The following is a 20,092-nucleotide window of genomic DNA, read 5'->3' as shown; positions in this document are numbered from 1 at the left end:
TTGTCTTGATTTGTAATCTTTATGTATTTGAGTGATTGTTTTATTAATATTTCTCCACCTTCCACTGTATCCTCAAAATAATTATCATAAGCCAGGGACCATGTCTAGTCTTGCTCACCATCACATCCCGAGTATCTACAACATAATGAGCATTTAATTGATGCTTGTTGAATGAATGAACACATGAAATGAAGAATGGGTGGATGGATGAATGGATGAATGGTTGGATGAGATTTATGCCCTCTTTTTTATAGGATCATTCTACCACTAATACCCTTTAGGGCTTTGATAAGTCAATCTCTGGCATCACTGCTTGCTTACCTGTAATATTATAAAGGACTGGACTAGAAAATGGTCATAATACTTCCAGTCCTACCACACTAGCTTTTGAAATTTGAGACTCGGCGTGCTTTATAAGCTTGCAATTACATAAATGTACAACCATGTGATAAGAGTTAATTGACCACCTGGATAATAGCATCTTCTTCTATTTTAACTGATTCATATTGATGTATGTGTGCTCCATATGCTTAATTAGGACCCTGAATTATTTTCTTCATTTACTAAAAATTATTCTGGTGGCCATAAGAACGCAGGTGGCTGGTAAGCCCTTTTGCAACTAGACACTAAATAATAACATTAAGTTGTTCTATTTTTTAAGATATTCATCTTCTTATATTCTCTTTAAATTCTAAGTAAGGTTGTACATGTCATACCATTATTCATAATAAAAGTTCTTTCTTTAATTAAATGGTCTTGTGTAAAATTTATATCACTGATTTTATAATTGCTATTCAATGAATAAAAGACCATTTGACTATAATAACATTAGAATACTTGTGAAGTATTTTAATTAAATTTTACTTACCTCTTCTAAAAGAAATTGCAATCTGTTTCTAATATAGTTAAGGGGAAATTCTAACACTGTTTGCAGTGGAAATTACTTTCCTTTTTGAGATACATTTAATTTACGTCTACATAGTCCTGAACATACAGATGAAAACTTTTCAATTTAGTGAATCCCTTTATGGTGAATACCAAAAAATTCCTAGATAATTGTTTTTTAGAGAACTTTTTTGATATCCGATTCAATAAATAAATATAACCTTGGCGGCTTATTTATTTGCTTTTGTTTATTTACTTTTTTGTCTGGCGTAAGTTATGCTTTGATTATGGTGAATGACTTACATAATAGATCTTCCTCTTTAAATATCTTTGCATGTAATTTTCCTTACTTGCAATTATGCTTAATTGAGAAATTCATAGCAGTTAATCTTCATTTCTCTAGAAGGTTAAATTAAGTGAGCTAATTGAAACGAAACATTTAGCTCTATGCTTGGCACATGGTAACCAGTGAATAAATGTCAGCTTTTGCTATTATCATGACTTATCAGTATTCTTTCCATATTTTTTCCTTTTTAAAAAATCTGAGTATAGTTGATATACAGTGTTACATTAGTTTCAGGTGTACAACATAGTGATTCAACAAGTTTATACATTCATTATGCTATGTTCACCACAAGCGTAGCTACCATCTGTCCCCATACCTCGCTATTACAATTTCACTACGTTCCTTATGCTGTGCCTTTTACTCCTGTGACTTATTCATTCTATAACTGGAAGCTTGTATCTCCCACTCCCTTTCACCCATTTTGCCCAACCTCCTACCAAATATTCTTGATCGGTGTTTCCCAAACACTCATTTGACCACTGGAAATGTTTTTGTTTTTAAATATGTACTAAAATCACAGTAAGGGGAGGAGTGCCTGAGTGGCTCAGTCGGTTAAGCATCTGCTTAACCCAGGGCCCTGGGATTGAGCCCCGAGTCGGGCTTCCTGCTCAGTAGGGAGTCTGCTTCTCCCTCTCCCTCTGACTGCTGCTGTCCCTGCTTGTGGATGCTCTCTCTCAAATAAATAAATAAAATCTTTTTTTAAAATAATAAAATAAAATCACAGTAAGGGAAATACTGTTTCTGATTAGACTATTAGTATATATAATTACTATCATGATATTCATCAGTTGGGCTTGAACATTTTGGTCATCTTCTGGCTCCGTAAATGAAAATACCACAATTATGATCATAAATAGACTTAGTACTAATATCACATATATGGATACATGAAATTTGTTAAAAAACTAGATTTCAAATTATTTTTAGAATACCTACTCATTTTCCTCTTCATATCATTAACAAATATGCTGATCCTTGTCAGAATTCTCAAAAAGATTTTAGGGATTTGTTACGTACACTGTCAGAACTTCTAATTCAGATTATCCAGGAAAGTTACATGAATGTGTATTTAGTATTACTTCCTACTTAGTCATTTATTTTAAATGGGTGCCTAGTAGCTATAAATGCCAATGATCTATATATAGAACTTAGCATATGTCCTATTATGACTCAAAATATCTGAAAATCAATTTTAAACATGTATTAATTATACTACTGATTACTATAATGATAATAAGCTCCACCAACATCCAACAAAAGACGAGTGGAGGCACAGAAAACATATCCAGAGGAGCCAGCTATACTGATGTGGAAACAAGTTAAGTTCATAGCACAGATTTAGGGTAGGCAATTACTCTTAACCTCACCTGTGCTGTAGCCAGGGCTTGGAAAGTGTGGTTATGCCAGAGCCAGGCTGGGACTAGAGTAATACCAAATCAAATGGGAAGAATATAAATTTAGGCATTCTTTTCTTTCTCCTGAAAATGACTAAGTGTTCATCAATGCAATGGAGTAACATATCTGTTCTGAGAAGTTGCATTAGGTCACATATTATGAGTTATCAAACATGAAGTTTACTCAGAATTTCCAATCCAAATTTTGGTTCTCTGCACATCTAGAAAGACCATAAACATGATTATGTTTCACTACACTATAGTGTTAAACCCTATATCAGCTACCAGCAGAAAATGACCTTCCATTGGCCTCTATGAAAATGCCATTGGGTTATTGCTACTCAATACTTTCCTAAATTTATTGTACATGAACCGTTTCATCACTATATTTATGCGAGCTGCATGAGGCATTAGGTCTTTACCTATGACAGTAGTCTGTATTTGGTTTTTCTGTCTCTTATATGCCCAGTAGCCAGGACACTGCTTGGCATAGAGTGGGAGCATGATAAATGTTTGTTGAATCAAGAAATAAATTAACTGAACAGATTTTATGTTAACTTACTTTCATTAATTCTCCCACAAAAATATGCCTGCCCTTACTCTTTACCTACGTCCATGTTGTGAATTTCATATATATAGTCTTCTACCTGGACATGTCTTCACTTACAGAATGTATAAAAAAATTAGTCCTTGGAGTCACTTGGAGTGTTTTTTGAGAAACAGATTCCTAGCCTTTATCTCAAACCTATTGGTCTGGAATCCTCTAGGCCTTGAGACCCTGATAGCTTTTATTTTTACCAAGCCCCCCAGTTGATGATTCTGCAGTTTAGTGATTTCATTGAATCTACTTGATTCAGTGAACTCTTGTGCCTATCAGTGAAATCTCTCTTTGCCTATAAAATCCTGGTACATGGGTGGGGTTGGCCTCCATACCAATCCACAGACACCCTATAACCAAGTGTCGATCATGGCTTTCAAGGGATGTTAATGGTCCTCCTTAACATTTCTGCCCCTATTTAGTCCTCTTGCTCATTGTTTTGAGGCTCTGTCCAAATGGACTCTTCTTTCGGTATATTCCTTCTGCTGATCCTTGAAGAATGAAGAAAAGGTAAGGAGACAGATTCTGCCCCAGATTAGATTAAAGGAAGAGTGCAGGAAAAGCAGAGAGGTCATTGTTGTCTAGTGGTTTAATGTGTGGGTACGTGTGTAAGTCAGTGTAAAGGGCCACTCCATGGCATCAATCACACTAAACAAGTTCCAGTCACTTGAAAAATATTCCACTAATAGTTACGGAATAAATAAATAGATTTCCATGCCCTTTTCCAAATAATGTTTTAATTTGAAACATAATCTTCCAATTGTTCTGGAAGTTTAGTTTTGACATCCATAATTTTTTAACTTTAAATAACTGAGCAGAAGCACAAATGAATTCTGAATGCATATCTCTCTTCTACACGTAACTGACATTCACTTGATTAATACCGAATTCCTGACAGTGCCCTTAAATTCAATTTGGCCCCTTTAGCACAAGTTACTCATACACTGCCTAAACACTAATGAACTGTACTTTAATTATTTGCATTTTCAACTTATTAAAGCAATGCTGAAAATTATTTCAATTACAAATCCAAGAAATGACAATTCACAGAAATGATTCATAAGTAGTGATTCACTATTTTCTGAACTCTTTCTTAAAACTTTGTGTATTCATTATTAAAATTCTGTTTTTATTTCTATCATTTAATTTTCCAGTCCTGAAAAATAACATCAGCTGACATCTGATGTTAGCTCTAATATCCATCATAAACTAAATGAGAAAATATGGTTTATTAAGTGGGGCACACAAATAGCTGGCAGGTCATTTTGTTCTCACTCTCGAACTCGGTTTGGAAGCGATGCTTACGAGCCACCTCAGAGAAGGTGACTGGAGCTCCCAGGCACACCACACCTGTGCTTCTGTGGGCTCCGCAGAGATGCTCTCTGGGAGAAGGCGTGAACTCCAGCCATCTCATCACATGGAATGACTGCCACAAGCACAAGTGTAGAAAATACTAGGGTGTGAGATATACTACTTACAAACTAATATTATATTTCAGCAAAGGCTGACAACTCTGAACAAAATAGATCCGAGGCATCTTTAGATCAGTAATAATTTACCAAGTTCTTATAAGTAACAAGCACGCTACACGGACCAGTCTCACAGCAACTCTTAGACATAAGTACTCTTATTAACACCATTTTACGGATTAGGAAGTGGAAATCAGAGAAGTAAAGTAACTTGCCTAATACATAACAGAGATGGAGTTTAAATCTACTCCATTTGATCTTAGAGGTTGGTCTTTTATCACTATATTGTGATTTAAAGTGAAAGCACACGTCAAAAACAACAGAAGAAGAAAACAAACACAGAAGTAAGGTCAAGAACCAAGCAACATGCAAGAGGTTGGAATAATTACACCTCAAAATGTAGGTTAAGAGAAAATGAGGCGATTTGAGGTTCATCAAAGCAAAGAGGTGACTGAAGAATGTAATAGCTCCCAGTTTCTGAAAGCATTTTCCATGGTTCTTTCTACAAATAACAGTGTACAACATAAGTCAAAGGAATTGTCAGGTTTTTTAAAGTCCATTTGTGTATTATGTGATTGTTGTGCTATGTTATTTTATTTTATTTTTTAAAGGTTTTATTTATTTATTTGTCAGAAAGAGAGAGAGAGGACAAGCGGGCAGAACAGCAGGCAGAGGGAGAAGCAGGCTCCCTGCTGAGCAAGGACTCCCCCCCCCCCGCCCCCACCGCCAACAATGTGGGACTCGATCCCAGGACCCTGGGATCATGACCTGAGCTGAAGGCAGATGCTTATCTGACTGAGTCCCCCAGGTGTCCTGTGCTATGTTATTTTGATTTTGGCATTTTTTTCAAAATCTCTAAAGCTTTGAAGATGAGCAGATATGGTCAACATAATGCATAAGAACAGGAGCAGTATAGAGAGATCAAGTATCATATGGTTTCTCTTATTTGTGGAGCATAACAAATAACATAGAGGACAAGGGTAGATGGAGAGAAGAAGGCAGTTGAGGGAAATTGGAAGGGGAGGTGAACCATGAGAGACTATGGACTCTGAAAAATAACCTGAGGGTTTTAAAGGGGCGGGGGGTGGGAGGTTGGGGGAACCAGGTGGTGGGTATTAGGGAGGGCACAGATTGCATGGAGCACTGGGTGTGGTGAAAAAACAATGAATACTGTTACGCTGAAAATAAATAAAAAATTAAAAAAAAAAAAAAAAGAACAGGAGCAGTAGATCATTTGGGTGACCCTGAAGGTAAAAGTAAACCTTGTCTATTTTTGAAGGCTCACTCAGTCTCCTTTGCCAGCTCAGTTTCCTCTAGTCTCTACTTTCGATTTTGGTGTGGCTCATATTGGTGTTCTTGGGGTCTGAAGAAGAACTACTTTCCTCAGCCATTTCACTCTCCCAGGATTTCTATTACATACCCTTGGGCTGAATCTCCTCCACCGTCGCTGCTACACCTGACCCCCACTGGATTTCTTCTCTGGATTTCAGACCTGTCTATTAAACCTCCTCCTTAACATCTCTGCTTGCACACCTCTTGGGCATTTCAAAATCAATATGTTGAAAGTTAAGACTAAAAGAATTCCATGCTGTCCCTCCAGACTTCTCTAAGTTAATGGCACTATCATCCATATAGTTCCTCAACTCAAATACCTGGGAGTTATCCTTGACCCCCCCTCATAACTTACTACCTTTGTCCAACACCCAAGACCCAAATCAGTCTCAAAAATCTCTCTCTCCTCTGTCTGCTTTTCTTCGTTTCTATTGCACCCCCAAGGCCAAGCCATTTCTCACTCGGTAGACTATAATGGATACCTAATTGCTCCACCTACAACTTCATTCCTGGTATTTCATTCAGGTTTTGATTTACATTTTCTTAATGACTAAAAATGCTAAATATCTTTTCTTGTGCTTATTGGTCATTTGTGTACCTTTTATACCTTTGTACGCCTTTTTTTGAGGGGGATGTCTATCCTTTGTCCATTTATAAATCGGGTTATTTGCTTTTTTATTATTGATTTTATTTTTGATTATATATTCTAGGTGCAAGTCCCTTATTAGATATATGATTTGCAAACATTTTTTTCCCATTTTGTGGGTATTCCTTTCACTTATTTGATGGTATCCTTTGTAAACCCAAAGCATTGAATTTCAATGAAGTTCAGTGTATGTACATTTTCTTTTGTTGCTTGTGCTATTGGTCATATCTAAGAAACTGACTACCCAAGAACACGAAGATTCATTACTATGTTTTAAGACTTTAGTAGATTGAGGGACGCTTTTATAGATTAGGGGTACTTCAGTAGGTTAAGTGTCTGCCTTTGGCTCAGGTCATGATCCTGGAGTCCCAGGAGCAAGCCCCACATTGGGAATCTCTGCTCAGAGGGAAGTCTGCTTCTCCCTCTGCCCCTCACCCCACTCATGTTCTCTCTTTCTCTCTCTCTCAAATAAATAAATAAAATCTTTAAAAAACACTTTTATAGATTTAGCTCTTACATTTAAGTCTGATCCATTTTGAGTTAATTTTTATGTATTGTGTGAGGAAGGAAGTCTAGCATGGTTTTTGTTGTTGTTGTTGTTGTCATTGCTTTTGGGTGTGGATATCCAGTTGTCCTAAAACCATTTGTTGAAAATACTTTCCCCATTAAATTGTTATGGCACCCTTACAAAAAAAAAATCTATGAAATATATATATATAAATATAAATATATAAATATATAAATATATATATATATATATATATATATGGCTTTAGTTTTGGACTCTAAATTGTATTCCATTGATCTATATGTGTATTCTTATGCAGGCACCACACTACTTTGATTATGTAAGTTGTGTAGTAAGTTTTGAAATAAGCAAGTGTGATTCCTCCAAATTTGTTCTTTTTCAAGATAGCTATTCTGGGTCCTTTTCATTTCTATACGAATTTTAGGTTCAGCTTGTCAATTTCTGCAAGTTGTTTGGGATTTGGGTAAGAACAACATTTAAGAATTATAGTTAGCTGTAGGTAAATTTAGGGAGTACTGGCATCTTAAAAATATTTAGTTTTCTGATTATTAAGTTAATGTAGGATGTTTTTCTGTTTATTATATCTTTTTGTATTGTTTATGGCTAATGTATAGAAATGCAATTGATTTTGGGGGGGTGGTCTTTATTTATTTATTTTTGTTTTGTTTTTGTAATTGATTTTTATATATTGATTTTGTGTCTTGTAACTTTTCTAAAGTTGTTATTAGTTTGAATAGTTTTTTGGTGAATTCTCTGAGATTTTCTATAAACCAGATTATGTCATCTGCAAATAGGAATAGTTTTATTTCTTCCTTTCCAGTCTGGGTACTTTTTATTTCTTCTTCTGACTTAATTTCCCTGGTACAACCACCAAAAAATATTGAACAGAAGTTGTTGAGAGCAGAAATGTTGTGTTGTTCTCAATATTAGGGGGAAAGCACCGTATCTTTTATCACTGTGATGTAGCTGTAAGTTTTTTATAGATGTCCTTTATCAAATAGAGGAAATTCCTCCTATTTTTAGTCTCCTGAGTGTTTTTATAATGGAAGGGTGCTAGATTTTGTTAAATTCTTTTTCTGTGTCTATTGAGAAAATCATGTGGTTTTTGTCCTTTTTTTCTATTAATGAAGTTTATTATAGTAATTGATTTTTCAATGTTAAACCAATCTTGTATTCTTTCAATAAAGTAAACATGGTAATGGTATACAAACCTTTAGATGTTGCTGAATTCGGTTTGCTAGTATTTTCTTGAGGATTTTTTCATCTATTTTCATAAGATATATTGGTCTGTAATTTTTTTCTTGTGACATGTTTGTAGCATAATACCCTCTAGTTCCATCCATGTTGTTGCAAATGGCAAGATTTCATTCTTTTTGATGGCTGAGTAATATTCCATTGTATATCTATTCAGTTCCTTCAAAGAATTCTATCATATCAGTTTTTCTACTGAGTATAAAATCATAGTATGTATGAAAAAATTTAATTTAGCTGCTAAATAATCATATTATTCTTATGATTAATAGAAATAAAAGTTAATAACAGCTGTAAGTTATTCAGTTTTTACTACATAGTTTTTGTTATTTTACAAGGATAATGAAATTAAAAATAAGTTCTTTCCTCTACATATAAATAGGGAGTAAATTTTAAACAAAAGACTGACTAGTATCCGATTATCTTATGGAAAGCTCATTTCAATTTGTGCCTACTATGTTAATTATTACAATGTATTTTAAAACTCATTTTGATGTCTCTCATTCTTAAAAACTTTTATCCCGGATTACACATCCCTGGTCTGAGATTCAGAACTTTTTTTTTTCAAGATGTGTCTATGACTAGATGTTCTTGCGTAAGTTGTAAAACAATTCGCTTTGGAAATCAGAGACAGGTAAATTCTTCTGCATTATGGGACTCATCCAAAGACTGGGATTATTTTCTATATTATTTAGATTTTGGCAAAACTTGGAGAGAGTTTGCCAAGATTCATTTTCTGTGATTTTAAAATCCAAGTGCAAATTACGGAAATGTAATCTGCAAAGTTGATTCATTTACACCCAACTCAAAGGCTCCTTTATGCCGTGAACTTCCTGAACCTTTTCTTCAACCCTTCAGACTTCCCCAGATTTCCTCCAAAAGAACAGTGAAAAACTAAGCTTAAAACCCTCAAAATGTTTGAGGGAGTCTGCTTTACAGTTTTGAATGTTGATACTGGGAAAATTTCAAACCTTAAAAACATATTCATATCTCCTTTGAAGATGATTTTGCCTCACATGTATCTTATTTTACAAAAAGTGATAACTGAGGTTATAGTAGTAATAACAAAAATTACACCAGTGGATTTCTACATGCAGACATACTAAATTATATTTCTTATTTCTTCTTGCAAAATAGTGATTTCTGTTCTATCTAAATTGTCTATGGTTTCAGATATCTCCTGAAATGAATTCTATAGGGCATTACCTAGTTAAGTAAGCAATCACTATAAATTTTTTATATGTGTGTATAATTGTAAATATATATGTATGTACATATTTTCCTGTGTTAACTTGTTTATGTAACTTGACCTTTTTGGCTCCCTGGACTCACTTGCCTGCTTCAGGGACTTTGTGCCTGCATTTTTCTCTGCACTGAGGATTTATCCCTGCATTGAGGATTGTGTCCTCCCTGTCCTTAAGGTCTCAGCTCAAATACCATCTCAGAGAAGCCTCTTGGACGAGCTTCATTACAGACTGAATTGTGTCCCCCAAATTCAAAGACTGAAGCTCTAACCATCAATCTGGCTGTATTTGGAGACCATGCCCTTAAGGAGGCCCATAATTAAGATTACATGAAATCATAATAGTGGAGTCCTAATCCAGTATAACCGGTGACCTTATAAGAAGAGGAAGAGGCACCACAAGTATGTGTGCATAAAGAAAAGGCCGTGTGAGGACACAACAAGAAGGTGGCCATCTACAAGCAAAGGAGGGAAGCCTCCAAAGAAACCAAACCTGTCCGCACCCTGATCCTAGACTTCCAGCCTCCAGAACCGTGAGAAAATAAATGCCAGCTGTTGAAGGCACTCGGTCTGTGGTACTGCATTCTGGCAGCCCTAGAGGTCTAACACAACCTTCACTCTAGGTGTTCTCTTTTACTTCAAGGAATTTGAAAAATCTTATATATTTGTTTACTTGCTTTTTATCAGACTGCTCTTTCCTAAGGATGGAGACCTTGCCATTCATGTCCTAGACTGGTAGCAGGTATTTGAAGGTGTTTAACAAACAATTGCTGGACAAATAATGGACATGTCTAGGGGCCACTGTGGATAGGACGTTGTCGGTATTGGATAACTCTGGGCTGCTCATTTCAGGCTTTTCATATCGAGTAGATTGTTATTTTCAATCCTTGGAGGAATCATATACCTCCTCCAGGCCAAGGGTTAAAAATCCAACTCTTTCGGGGCACCTTGGTCACTCAGTCGGTCAAGCGCCTCTCTTCGGCTCAGGTATGATCTCAGGGTCCTGGGATTGAGCCCCACACGGGGCGCCCTGCTCATCGAGTAGCCTGCTTTTCCTCTCCCTCTGCCACTCCCCTGGTTGTGCTCTCTCTTGTTCGCTATCTCAAATAAATAAATAAATAAAATATTTTTAAAAAATCCAACTGTTTCTAGAAACCAGGCAGATATTGTAAATGAATGTGGTGGCTTGAGCACAATAAATTACAAAGTTGTAGGGCCTGTGGCAGACTGGAGAATGCATTGCCCACCTAAAGATAGCACATATTTCTCAACTATTACCATGGGCCCAATGCTGCCAGAACTAATATCTAAAGAGGAGTCAAAAATCTAAGAATTTTATGTGAAATCTTCTGATTTTTAAAAATTAGCACCTATAGGAATTTGTATAAAACACTGCAAACCCAAAACAACTGTAAAAGGCAAAATGTTTAAAAGTAAACAAAGGATTTCAGGGAGATCTGAGCACCTAAGGCCAATGTGAGGTAATGGGATTTCTGAGGAAGTGTGAGGAGGACTAACAATGTACTAACAATGGTTCTCCTTTCACTGAGAGGTACTAGAAGCACCACCCAAGAGAACTCCCAGTTGCTCCCCACTGCATTCCCTCTCTTCTTTTTCTTTCCTTCAGGTTTATCCTCTACCTCATCTCTGACTTCCTTTTTCTCTCCTGTTTTTGCGTCAGAGCTGCTAGTATCCTGTATGAGTGCCTTACACGCAAAAGTTTCTGAAAAATATTTGTTTTCGAGCCAAGGAGGTGAGGGTTAGGAGCAGGAATAATACACAGGGGTGAAACTCCCTACTCTCAGAATTGAGAACATTGTTGAAATTGGAATACATCGCAGAGTGAGGCCTACTTGCCATCTTTGTGTCATATGTATATTAGGATGAAGACCACAATAAAATTCTAGCTGTCATTATTTCAGCAACTACTTTATGTTAAATCGTAAAAAATAACAGCTAATATTTATGGAGCATTTGCTTATCATCATGTGGGGAGCTCTGCACTCAGCAGAAGTCAAGGGGAAGGCTGTTCGTGCTTTTACACGTCCCTTCACACACAAATTTCACAAATTCCCATCCAGGAATTGAGAGACTATAAATTGTGAGGGAAGGCCATATAGAATTTACTTACGAAATTCTGGAACATCTGTCATTTTCCAATGCCAGTTTTTTGTGTGTTTGTGTTTATCTCATGAAATCTCTTAAAACAAGATCTGTGCATTTATTTTGGGGGTTGGCAAAAATAAGGGGAAGGTGTGGAGGTTAGTTTCCGTTCTCGGCCTGGTTGCATCTTCACAGGGGAAGTGAAGCGATGCTTTGGAAGAAAAGAGAAAGTGAATAGAGGCAGAAGACTAGAAAGGACATCTGTGGAACAGGGGTAGACTGAGGTCAAGGGGGTGGCCTGGGACGAAGGAGTAGAAACCCATATGTGCTTCCTGTTTGGTGAAAATAAAAATGGGAAATTTTGGAAGTTTCCAAAACAGTTGTCCTTTATGTTTATTATTATGTGGATGACCTAAATGGATCTTTTTCATTTCACCACTATATTTTCCTATTTGTTCCTAAAATCCTGCCTAATTCCTCTACATTTCTTTTAGAACTGAGGCTGGTCTTCCTAGGACCTTCTCCCTGTGTGGAAAAGCCCATCTCTTGCGTTCTTTCACTGGGACCTGGTGGGGAATGGCAGAAATCCTCTCCGGTGGTGATGACCGTGCCTCCAGAGTGGGTTTTTAACCTTGCTTTTCACAAGGATATCTAGACCACTGCACCTTTCTTTCTTCAGCAGCTGGCACAATGATGGGCAGGTCATTGGTGGGATTTACCTCAGTAATAAATAAGTGAACCGAGGTTTCTTAAGTGAGTCCTTAGGTTTCTCAAAGGACGACTGTTCTTACGCTGGTGCAGAAATCCTGGGCTAAGAATCTGAGGGCACCTAAGGCCAATGTGAGGTAATGGGATTTCTGAGGAAGTGTGAGAAGGCTAACTGGAAGCTTACTTGGCGTTGAATTCTCTGTTCCTCCTTCCCTTCTCCTGCCTTAGTACCTTAGATGCTGTTCTCACCAGGCGTTGGGCAGAGGTGAGAGGGAAGCTCCAGACCTGGGAAAGGAGTCGGGTGTGAAGACAGGAGGGAAGTCAGAAGGATGTGCTTAGCAGCAGGGCTGCCTGGACACAGACGTGTGGGAAGGAGGGTTTCAACCCTGGTCCTGCTCAGGAAATGGAGTGATGAATAGTCCTATGTACAAGTTATTCAACTGGCATTCGAGACGTTCTTCAACGAACTTAGAATAGACAGAATGATATTATCGATAGAAAAGATACAGTTCTCAGCTTTTTAGTGATTTTTTTGTTGCTCAATGAGTACTAAAATTTCATATGAAGTTAATTTGATTATTTGACTCTTTCAGGAAATTACTTTGCTCTGAGAATAATCCTGTTTGTTGAAACAGAAAACTATGTTACAAATGACAGGGATTTTATACTATATGTACTTTATAACATGTATTATGTGCATACGATACATGTCTACACTTGGGAAGAAGGTAAGGATTGAGATTGTATATAATTACACAAATTTCTAAGTGCTGTATACTTACATACTTTTTACAAATGTATAACTATAGTATGTTTCTCATTAAAAATGATGGCTTGAGCTCCAAAGTGCCCATTGCAATCCAATCTTGCCTGTGGACATGGGGTAAACTCACAATAATTTCCACACACTTTTATTCTCAGAACATTAATTTTTGAGGAGCAAAATTTTGATTTCAAGTACTGGCGAATTTCGTTCCAAACAAAGAGTTAATTTTGAATGGATTAGCATTCAATACAATTAGACTTAACCTACCACCTGACAGATACTCGTATGGTATGAGGGAAATATGGCCCTAAACCACTGAGGTGAGACACTGCTCTGAAAACAATTTTAACTTGAAAAACCATGAAAAATAGGGATGTACACACACACACCTCAGCAGCCTAAGAGTCATTGAACACCAGCAGAGAGCAGAAATAAGGACTAAAGATTAACAGCGAAGATATAAGAACACAGCTTTCATCTTATTAACTTCACCATTTTGTAATTGTGTGAAAATCCCACTAGCATTTGAATTTTTCAAAATATTTTTCTATATTTCATTTTTTAAAGCAACAGATCATTTTTTAGCTAAAGGCTTACCATTGGTCTTCCTTTACTGTAAGTGTATAACCAAAAATATTTCCCACCTTAGCTATCATAAGCCTTTAACATTTATTAGTACAAACTTTCCCTCTTTCCCTGGACCCCAAGGCACAAGACCTGTTTTTGTTATAATTTTTTCCTGTTTTAGAATTTGAGCTTCTCTTCATCAACTGTTTCCTAAGAACCTATTTTCCGAATACCACTGGATTATTTGTGGACAGAGTCTTAATTTAAATTCAAACTAGCACCAATATCAGTTCATAGTATCTTCCAACTTACAGCAAATCGAGATTAATGTTAACCTTCTGAAAGGATGCACTTATCGGTAAACATAATGTCTGCTTGATAATAGTCTTCTAATCTGATCTGTCATTGCTACTGCATCTAGAGCAACAATTTCACCTTTTCTGTAGCCACTCCTGGGATCTGTTTTTGCCACTGCCTCCGTACATGTTTGGAAAGTCTCAAAATACAAAACTCCATAGGTTCTGTTGTGACTTTTCTATTCTTACTTATTTTTACTTTCCATAAGGCAATCCAATAATGAAAAGCAATGTTAAAAATATTTTCTCTAAAGGCCTGTCCAAACTTGCAATTTAGCAGATATTGTGGGGGGTGTGGGGGTGATACGGAATAGTGCTTAGGTTTTTCTATTGCTGAAGTAATACTGGGAATCTCTTCCTACTCGTGCCTTAAATTCCTCAGTATTTCTGGTTGCTCAAGAACATATCTGTGAGCTTATATGTCTTCTTAGAAATAACAGACTTACTTTGGGAAATAAGCACTTAGGAAATGGTCCATCACTTGTGACCATGCATTAGTGCACTTTCGGAACTATCCTAAGCAGGGAGAGCAAATCAGAGAAAATTCTTACCTCTTGAAGGACGTAAGACAATGCACATCACCAATAAAGCAAGCACGGCAGAGGTAGCAACTCCAAATACAATTTTTAACCATGTCTACATAAAATAGAGAAAATTGACATATACACAGTTTCTGTTAAATAGTAGAAATGGCAAGATTTTGTTTACACCTAAATCCTCTTTCTCCCTCCCCACAAAGCCTGTGATTGTTTTCCACTGATCTGGCTATAATTGCTGGAATTCTCCCAGCTCTGCAAGGACAAATGTTTCTACAGTATATTTAGAACAATCTCCCAATCCCAACCCACTCCAGGAAGTACATACTTATGTACAAATCCTCACCTTCTAAACAATAGAAAACTGTGATCGAACTCAACTCAGCCAGTCCTCCTTCTTTAGCAATACCTGAGGCTGCATATACTAACCTTCATTTTTCCAGATGTTTTTGAAAGTTAGCTAATTCTGACTTCAGAGCGTGGGTCACCGGATCTGTGAAAACCGTTGAAAAGAAGCAAGTCGCTCTTCAGAGTTGGAAGCTGAAGCTAGGACAAGGGTTTTTTTCTTTCCACGGACTTTTGAATACCGTGCCAAATTTCAAAAGATTTCTGTAAAATTAGAAACAGATTTTGGGGGCGTTCTTGGCCTTGAAATGAACTGTGAGTGGCTCAAGAGAGGTTTTATAGCCTTCTCATCCTTGTAAATTCTACACCAACATCTGCTTACGTTGACATACAGAGGTTTTAGTTTTTTGTTTTTTTTTTTTTAAGCAAGTTCAGGGTTATGTTTCATTTTCTTCTAGAAATCACTCATGGATCACTTGGGCAAGCGATTGCATTGTGTGTAACCTTTTTATTTGCAACCAAAAGAAGAACTTTAAATAGTATAACTTCCAGGTATACACAATATAGTTATATCTATTTTTTTTTAGCAGAGAAAGAAAATTAAAGCCAGATAAGATTTTGTGAGACATACACCACATAACTGCACATTTTTCTTCCTCTGGGAGATTATGAGGTACTTGCGGACAGAAATGTTTTTCTTTCAGCACAATTTCTTTGTCCATATAGCACCATATGCACTTTCAGTAAATACAGAAGTTTAAAAATTCAACTGTCTAAACCCACGACTGCTTTACTTTAAAGAAATAAAATGCCATCTGGTGAAATTTAGTATGGGTTAGGTGTGTATGCACAGGCCAGAAAGATGGAAAGATCAGTAAGAATAATTTACCAGCAGACCTTTGGAAGAATGGAAATGGCTTTGCAAAAGTGATATTTTTGCTTCCATCTCAGAATATATTCTGAGAAAGAAGACCATTCAGTAATTATAAAACCTCTAAAACAAATAAAAAACCATTTGAAAACCGAGGTAAGTCTTAAATAAAATTTCCTTTTGGCTAAATCCATACAATTCCAAAGCAATTGGTCGACCTGACAGATCAGGAAAAAAATGGTTGACTGAATTTTTTAAAAATACATACAACAATTTCTTGGAGTATTCTGGCTGGTTTCAGTGAAAGACACTCAGATTCTATGGTTCCACAGAAACACAATTGTTAACCTACTCTGCCTTTAGTTTTTCCACTAATGATTTTCTTTTCTGGAAGTTTACGATGTTCTCAACCTGATGAAAACAAACTTCATGGTGACATTTCTTGCTTTGTCCATGAAAGGTAATGAGGAAACAATACTGAAATCTGTTGCTGTTTGCTTTAAACAACTGGTCTGGCTACCATGGGAGGCTTTCTCCAGCAAACAGCAGGACAGTGGCTTGCGAACTTCCTTTCAGACATTCTCCAGACATCCCTCCCTGAATTCCAGTCTCATGAAAATTCTGTTGAGGAAAATGAGTCATTAAGCACTTACTGGCAGAGAGATGTAACCACCCGGATGCTAGATGAGCCTCCTTCTTTGGCAGTTGATGGGACCAGCTCTTTACAAACTGAAGTAATGATTTAGAGTAATACCCATGTTATGCTCCATACTTGCAGGCACGTCCATTGATTGTGAGATCCTCAAATCGGAGATAAACGCCACCAGCTAGGTTCCAAATGAACAGCTCCCGTGTGGGTCCTCTCGATTGATTGCCTCCTTTGGAAAATTCACACAACATGTTCTCAGAAGTTCTGTCCCAGCCTGCCAAAGCCCCAGAGTCCACAAGTACTTTTTAGTGTGTTATTTCCAAGACTTCACATTCTGAAGAGTGACTGTAATAAACGATGAGGGTGTAATTAAAATGGATACTATTTGCTTTAGCAATTAAAAATGCACCGACATGTGTCTGGTCTGAGGACCATTTAGGATTGCAGCCAAGTGTGGGCGTCCACAAGAGACTCATTTCATGGGTTCTATAGAGAAATTGGGGTGCTTTAAGTGGAACAAATTTAAGTTGAAACTGTGAGTGTGTGGGGGAAATTTTGAGGCTGAAATATGTTTACTTAGTTTTGTTTATTTTTTTCCTTGGAAGGTTGGTGATTCAAATTCAACTTCTGGAAAATTCAAACTGGTTTAAACTGTTTTTAAAAAAACGAGACTGACTACAGAAGTAAAGATGTCAAGAGTTTTTCCATGTGATTCCATGGGTTAGGGACATGTTGCTTTAATAGAGCTTCACATGCCCATCCCTCTGAGATACTGTGTAAGTGTTCTAGCTTTCATCCAAACAGAGACTCCCACAAAAATTTGGATCCTTTTAATATTACAACATCTTTACTGGCTTTTTCTTCTCTCGGAGCGAATATGAAAATGCTTATGCTAACAATTTTTTTTAAACATTAAGGAAGCTGACTACCATTCTTATTGTAATTGAATCAACATCCAATCAGCATGTTTGTCAGGAAAACACATATGCATACCTTCAGCCTGTGTCTTCCGGGAACTTACTTTCTAGCACAGGCAGGACAGGCAAGTTCGTAGATATTTGTTTCTTTTCCCTTTCTGAAACTCTGGCTGAGAATGAGCCTTAGGCTGTGTTCATGCTTAGTAGGAAAGAGACTCTTGATGGGCTGTTAGGTCAGCATGGACCCAGGAGGAGAGTCACGAAGTCCAAACACCATGTTTGTAAGCCATAGAGTAGGTCTAGTTTTGGTCAGGACTGGGACTTTTTTCAGAAAGTGACTCTGGATCTATTCAAAAGCAACAAAAATGGAAAGTATGACTTCGGCCTGTAAAAACATAAGAGCGAGAATTAGGATGGTAGACTCTCAAGTGCGCTTTTCCCAAAGACGGGCCTTCTAAGGCTTAATTTGGATTATGACTACATTCTGGTAAGCCCACTGGGAAAGTTAACTATAACATAAATCTTTAGCTTGCTAAGACAGATTTCTAGAACTATTTAGCAATAGCCATTGTGTGTCTGCCAAAAATGAGTTTGATTTAGATGTTTTCCTAGAAAACACATCCAGTGATATACTCATAGAGAGTGAATGGGGTAAGACCATGCTGAAGGCATAAATAGGGTTTCTGTCTTTTGGGGGTAGGGGAATAAAAAAAGAGATATACATTTTTGAACCAAAAATCTAAAACTAAGATTATTTAAGTAATAAATAAGGGGTATGACTATGAGGGCAAGAGTGGTGCCAACATAAGCCTTGATTTTTATAAAATGAGAATTTGCTTTTGAAAAAGCCATGTGTGCCCATCTGATTCCTTAGATTCAATAAATATTTCCAGTGCAGTGGTATATAAAAAGAGTTTTAATACATTATTTCCTTTAACTCATAATCAAAACTCATTCTACTGATTAGGAAATGGAGCCCAGAAAAATTAGATAACTTGCCCAAGATTCCAATAGGACCCAATGTTAGCATACTTTATTGTTTCTCTGTAATACCTCCTGAAGCTGATTCAATAGTAATAAATATTTTTTAATTTAATTGACATATCACTGATTTTCTATTCAGATATATTTTAAAGGTATGATGGTAGAATCATTATCATTAAAATATACACAATCTTCACATCTTCAGAGAATGTTGTTATACATGTCTTAACACAGTCTCACTCTACAGGGATAGTGTCCAAAATATTAATTTGGTTAGAGTTCTGTTATGGTGGGGGTCTGGTAATCAGAGCAATAATTATACATTGCCTGGGGTTAAAAGTTCTGCCTTCAAGGACTTGTTTAAATTAAGGGAGTAAACAGAATGCCATCATCAAAAAGATTTTGAGATCCAAGCTAAATGATTCCTGAGATCTTCAAAGCTCATAATAACTATCACACAACTATAGATCTGAAAGAAGTGGCATAACTGCATCAATGAGAATTGACAGAGTTTAAATCACTTTTTGAATCTGGTCTATTTCCTAAAACCACAATTGTTATGTAAGGGAGAATATGAGTCAACATGCCTCCGAGTTTGTAATTGGTACCTACTACCTTAATAGATGTTATAATTAGATGTCAGTTGTTCCAAATATAGTAATTAGGGCAGGTTATCCTTGGATGTGCAGAGAGTGAGCAATGAAAGTTGGATTAGAAAAAAAAATTAGAGAAATAACCCATTTCTTTAGGTGCCTTGATGTAGCTTAAAAATGTAAATATTGCATGTCCTTAGAAATGCTTAATCAAGAAAGACTGATTAAATGGTATAAATTGTGTAAGCATTTTATGTATGCTAATATAACTTATTAAAGCACACTGGTATTTCATTAATATTTTTAAATTAGAGAGTATTATTACTACTGACTAATGTTTATTGAATATTTTATTGAGCCTGACTCTTTTCTAAGCACTTTAAGTGTAACTGTCTCATCTCATCCTCAGAACATTAGTATTAACATTACTCTCACTTTAAAGATGAGGACATGGATGCACAGAAAATTTAAGTAACTTCTTCAAAGTCCCACAGCTTATGACTCATGCTCATAAATCATGTGGGTTGTAGAGATGGGACATGAACCCAGAAGGTCTTATTCTATAAGATAATTTGATTGGTTCATGTTTAAGTTTCTGACAGGAGAGTATGTATAGGCAGAGTGATGGGTTGTGTAACTGAGGCTAGATCTAGGAGGAGGTGAAAGGGAGGGAAGAAATTAAATGGGTTAACAAGCAACGTGTCTTGATGAGGCCAAAAGTAAGTGTAGTAGTAACTGAGTGACAGAGCGGGAATGAAAAAAAGTTGTTACCAGGAAGCAGCATGTTTCTATTTCAGATTTCAGTCCAAGGTGCAGACAAAGCTTTGTATACTTGTGCAGATACAGAGGTGGGCAGCTGAGGTAGACGAAAAGAGTGAAAGTAACTAGAGATGCAGTTGGCAGAAGAGTGAGAAGCTCTGGTGTCGTTTGGGAGGTCTATCTGGGCACTTAATTCACCTCGAATTATGGTAATACTTGGGAAGAGGGGAGAAATGCCCTGAGTT

General features: G+C 36.7%; 1 protein-coding gene across 1 annotated transcript in view; it reads right to left on the bottom strand.

The window, feature by feature from the left end:
* The window catches only part of FAP (fibroblast activation protein alpha), a 73,370-nt gene extending 56,433 nt beyond the window's left edge, over positions 1-16,937 (bottom strand). Inside the window, exons 1-3 of the mRNA XM_080798992.1 lie at positions 16,599-16,937; positions 15,159-15,338; positions 14,745-14,829 (exon numbers count right to left, since the gene is read on the bottom strand). Of these exons, the coding sequence (XP_080655118.1) occupies positions 14,745-14,829; positions 15,159-15,164 (91 nt within the window). The 5' untranslated portion in view covers positions 15,165-15,338; positions 16,599-16,937. The remainder of the gene's footprint in view (positions 1-14,744; positions 14,830-15,158; positions 15,339-16,598) is intronic.
* Between the last annotated feature and the right edge of the window lie 3,155 nt (positions 16,938-20,092).

This window comes from Martes martes (genome assembly GCF_963455335.1).
Source record: "Martes martes genome assembly, chromosome: 3".
In the NCBI taxonomy this organism is placed as follows: Eukaryota; Metazoa; Chordata; class Mammalia; order Carnivora; family Mustelidae; genus Martes; species Martes martes.
The sequence above is the reverse complement of the archived record's forward strand: the minus strand, read 5'-3'. Positions and strand labels throughout refer to the sequence as shown.